Raw genomic sequence first — 5,113 nt, forward strand, 5'->3', positions numbered from 1 at the left:
GAGTTATTATATGTATACATTCACATAGAGAAACAGTTAGATTAAGTATAAATCAAATGTCTACCTCAGTCACCAAGCTTATGGTAATAGATTAATTTTCAATAGCAAAATTACCTGCTGCTAAGCAGACCACACCAGCCCACTACAAAAGAAGATATAATAAATACCAGATGTCATCAACTTCTGACAACTCTTTTGAACATCAACATGGCCCGGTTCCTGAATGAAATTTGTTAAGAGCGACAGGCAACAATATTATTGTATGAGTATGCTATCCTGCAAGTTAAGGTACTCATCAAAGACCTGGCCCATAGATCATAGGTTAGTACTTCATTGAACCATGCAATCTCTTCACTTGTAAGGAAAAGACAAATCTTAAGACAGATATAGATCCTTAGTCATCTCAAAGCACCACTAAGAACATTTACATCAACGACAATCTAAAGTAGTAAAAAGATCAACTTCAACAGTAGTCAAAGCTGCTATGAAATTTGGTTGTCCAAAATTTATTTTTCAAGGGCTAGTGACCACTACTGTTAGCTTTAAGGAATCGAACCCATCAACTGCATATTGTAATATGTAGAGAATATATTGTGCCATTGGTGCCGAACAAAGCTCCATGCATGACCATCTTGAGTAGGAAACAATAAGCAAAGTCATGAACAGATAAAGATAAAGGGAACTGATAATAAATTTTAGATACATATTGTTGGGTTCCTCTTAGGAACAGGTTATGATCTTTGGTTTAGTATTGACTCAGCATGAAAAATAGAACAGTCCATGAATCGTAGATTTGACAAGCAAAATAATTCACAAGGTACCTGACATTGTTGATAGGCCAACAAGTCTAATTATTCCAGCAAGAACCCCATAAAGCTTCTGGCTACCAGCATGAAAAAACCATGGAGGCACATGGGGCAACTTATATTCAACTGTACCAAGTAATGCATTTGGCAAAGCATTATCATGGATAACAGATATTTTGGAGGCTGCAGATGTTGACGTGGCATGCAAAGATATGTTAGTTGTATCTTTAGAATAGGCGCCACTCTTCAACTCAGCAACTGAATAAAGATACCCAATAGATAGTGGCTTTGATACAATTAGCTTGTCCATGGAACCAGAAAACTGTGAGCTATGACCTATGCATAAACCCAAACAATCAAAGAAACGAGCAGCAATGACCTGCCAGGGTAATCAATTTCAAAGTCAACAGAAAAATGGCAGATCCACACAAGGAATCAAATTAAAAGTCAACAGGGGAACCATATATCTATGAAAGAAATGTCGAGAACATCCAAGAGAGAGTGAGCTCACAGGAGAACGGTGAAGATGATTTATCAGAAACTGGGGACCAGCATAAAAGGTCAGAGCCAACAACATCCTAGCATGTGAAAGTGCGGTTGTCTCCTCGCTTCCAAGTACCACTTGTGGTAGCCTTTCAACCAGCCTGCTTATAATATAAAGAACAGTTAAAACTTTGTTGTCACAGGCCATCATCAACTTTAGCTGTTTCAGAACTGGAAGTGGCACGAACCTAGTAAAGGTATCAGAAATCTCATTTTCTGTTACGAGATTGTGGCCTTGGTTGAAAAGATGATCAAGAGCATCTTGTGCAGCCTCAGACATAGCTGCAGCATCATCACATGACAGAACACATAAACATTCCTGCAACGATAAAATTACAAAACAAAAAATAAATATAGCATTGGGTCAAGCACTAAGAGGCTGCTACGAAAGGCTATCGAATGCATGGTAAATCAATTTCAAATGATAAAATGCATGCAGCTATGATGACAAAGTTGTAAAATATGTGTACATAACTATAGCTTCCATGCTCTCAAAAGGTAACAAAATACTAAAGTTCACATACCAAAAGTAGCATCTTGGTTCTTTTTAATGTAGAACTGCAACTAGACAAAAGCCCTTTTACACCACTAACCACTGCCTTCCTTACCTTCTCAGATGAATGAATAGCAAGCTGCAAAAAAATGTGTCAACTTAAAAGAATAAGGCCTCGTTTGGAACACATGAATCATACATGAATTTCAAATGGGTCAGTTCAATTTCATAGGAAAAACGCAGGAATAGGGGAAAATCCAATGTTCCTAACAGGTAACTCATTTATTTTAAACTGTAAGAAACAAGGAAAACGCACATGTGGGAATGTAGCACACAGCAATTTATCAACATTACTAGTTGTTTCCTCAAGCCATTTTTTGGTCCGCTTCACATGTAGTGCCTTTCTATCAGCAAAGGAATTATTGACATTGGAGATAGAATCATCTGTAATCTCAGCATGGCTTATCTTATCAGATATATTTTTGGTTGGCAACTGGCGAAGCATTTGCAATATATGCTCAGTTGACTCACTGCCACCAGAATGATTCTCATTCTTGTGCTTACCAAGTGCACTAAGATTTTCCTTGTCATTTAGTACTATCATCAAAGCCTCGGTCAATCCAAGAATGGCTTGTTCAATGCTCAAAGAACTCCCAGCAGCACCACTAATCATAGTCTTAGGCTACTGAGTACTGACCTATCAGGGGATCGATCAGCTCCTTGAGAGGAGCCAGATCTACGCTTTCGATCAATTTGAACCCCTGCAGGAAGAAATAGTGAAATCGATAAACATATATAACTGACACCATCAATAAAAGCAAGAACGTTGAAACGATATGCTCACATACTTAAAATGTACTGCTAGGAGATGAAATAGTTAATGTGAATTACCAACCAATTGCCTGTAAATGATGTCCTTGGTAAGTTTATAAAATCGAGGATGTTCTTTAATTGGAAGGAGACGCAAAAATCAATAGGAATGGAGTAATTAACTAAAATAGAATGGTGGCATCGGAAGGACAAAGAGAATGGTGGCATTTTAGAGTTCGGACAAACCAAATAATGCAGTCGGCATCTACCACAAAAACTTCAGAATTGCAGTTGCTACTTTTCTTCCCATGCGGTGGTACTTTAATAATTGGCATGTAAAGGATCATGAATTTTTGGCTGGATCACTTAACTTCTGTTGTAAGTAGGGCTTTCATAAATGGAGTACCCTGGGGTGTAGCCTTTGGATCATCCCTATGCACGGGCACTGGCACTGCCATTGGAATTTGTCGATCTAGTTTTTTTATACAGATAGAGCATTATGTTTACACTAAGATATGCTCACATGACGCTGAACGTGGACACTACTTCACATTAGACGAAATAATGATCAGAGGCACAAACAACAAAAACATATAAGAATCTTCTGCTTGAAATCTTGATGTTGCCTTGGTAAGACATTTAACCAAATAACATTTGATAACGCTCAAAGGATCACATTGCTGGCAGCTCAATAGACCTAATACGGAAATAATAGACCTAGTACAGAAATTCTGGGTGGAACCTAAAATAGGGCTAGAAATATACCAGATGCAATTTTCAAACACAAAGAGGAGGAAGGATCTGATGAGAACGTGGCTATAGAGGGGAGCGATACTGTGGCAGACAAAGTAACGTGTGGGGGATCTACGAGAGGGAGGCAACGCCTCACCTTGACAAACTGCAGATGTGCCTCCTTTGTTCGCCAGGTCTAGGAACACTGAAGAAGCCCGAGGGCATGTCTATGGAGGTGGAGGTGATGGGGATTCCTAGCGAAGTAGAAGGGGAGGGGTGGGGATGACACTACGGCCAGCACCAGCGTGGTGGTTCACCCTCGGATTCAGTCGAGGCGGGCACAGTTGTTGCATCGTGGAGGGGGAGGGGAGATTAGGGATCCTGGCGAATCACGACTCAAGGAGTAAAGGCTAGATATCTAGTAACTTTCAGGTCCAAGGACCCAGGGAGGAGAATGGCTAGTACCTGTTGAGAGCGTCAAGTCGGTCTGTCGTCGTCGTAGCCCTTGCGGCCGACGCCCACTTCGCCATGGATAGCGTCGCCCCAGCAGCCAAGTCTGAGAGAGAGATGTAGCCTTTTCTCTGTTTATCGCTCGACGGCCTCTAGAAGCGTCGCAATACTCGCGAAGAGGCTGGTTGGTGTGCGGAAAGGTACAAACGAATCGCGTAGCCGTTCAAACGTGATCCTATGTCTGAAAAAAATAAAAAGTGACGTGGATACAGTCGCAGGCCGTCTTTGCTCCCGTATTTGTATATAGAAAGAATTACTAGTAAATTTATACATAGTTGCACTAGTTTTTCTTTTGAATTACTAGAACCAATAAAAACACTCCCTAATTTCAATTTATAGGTTGTTTGACTTTTTTAACACCAAATTTGACCAACTCATTCTACTAAAAATTTACAAAAATATGGGAAAAAATAAACCACAACAAAAAATAAATAGTAAGTATGGATTTTTTTGAATCAGATGAGTAAGTCAAACTTTGTGTCCAAAAATCAAAAGATCTATAAATTGGGACGGAGGGAGTACTTTGTAAGTACCAAAACTAATATAGTGATTTGCATAAATACTGCATATAATCCTCGCAACGCATGATAAGCGTTGCTAGGTAACACAAATACTATGGATGACACTTGCAACGCATGACAAATGTTGTTAGGTGACATAAATACTACGAATGACCCTTACAACGCATGACAAACATTGTCAGGTAATTTGGATATTCTACAGATGACACTTGCAATGTATGGTAAATGTTGCTAGTTGATTTTCTTGCAACATATAAATATACGTGTTGCTAGCATCCGTTGCTACCTAATTTCTTGCAACGCATAAACTATTTTGTTGCAATGTATGTGTTGCTATAGGGGTGTTTGTGTTGTAGTGGCTCTAGCTAGCTGTTTTTGAAGATCTTTAATTTCACGTATTTGGGCTTCGGCCTGGGCCTTTGACGCAGCTTCGTCCTTTTTTACCTTGTCCACCAATGTAAGCAGAATTTTATCCTTTTCCAGAGCTTCATTTCTCAGTTTAATAACTTCTGATCGTAGGTTGTTGAATGCAATTTCATAGCTCTCGTCTTCGGCGTTCTTTTGTGCTCTCAATGCGTTGCTTAGAATTAAACCCTATATGTAAAAAAAAGAGGTTGGTATAAGAATAAAAGAATGAGTTACGAATTATAAAATTTGTAAACATCCAATTCCCATACCTTCAGGCTATTGTACGCAAG

At 39.4% G+C, this 5,113-nt stretch overlaps 1 protein-coding gene across 1 annotated transcript; it reads right to left on the bottom strand.

Annotated features, from left to right (window-relative positions):
* Positions 1-795: 795 nt before the first annotated feature.
* Positions 796-2,541, bottom strand: LOC109939246 (uncharacterized). Its single transcript, XM_020539747.3, has 5 exons — positions 2,159-2,541; positions 1,874-1,981; positions 1,538-1,668; positions 1,318-1,450; positions 796-1,185 (listed from the first exon to the last, which is right to left on the bottom strand). The coding sequence occupies exons 1-5, from the start codon at positions 2,513-2,515 to the stop codon at positions 811-813; spliced, it is 1,104 nt and encodes a 367-aa protein (XP_020395336.1). The 5' UTR covers positions 2,516-2,541; the 3' UTR covers positions 796-810.
* Positions 2,542-5,113: the final 2,572 nt, after the last annotated feature.

This window comes from Zea mays, chromosome 6 (assembly GCF_902167145.1).
Source record: "Zea mays cultivar B73 chromosome 6, Zm-B73-REFERENCE-NAM-5.0, whole genome shotgun sequence".
NCBI lineage: Eukaryota > Viridiplantae > Streptophyta > Magnoliopsida > Poales > Poaceae > Zea > Zea mays.

Coding starts and splice junctions, on each gene's coding strand:
- LOC109939246 (XM_020539747.3), bottom strand. CDS start 2,515: ATGATTAGTGGTGCTGCTGGGAGTTCTTTGAGCATTGAACAAGCCATT. Junction 1,451..1,537: donor ATTTCTGATACCTTTACTAG/GTTCGTGCCACT, acceptor TATTATAAGCAG/GCTGGTTGAAAGGCTACCAC. Junction 1,186..1,317: donor ATCATCTTCACCGTTCTCCT/GTGAGCTCACTC, acceptor TTACCCTGGCAG/GTCATTGCTGCTCGTTTCTT.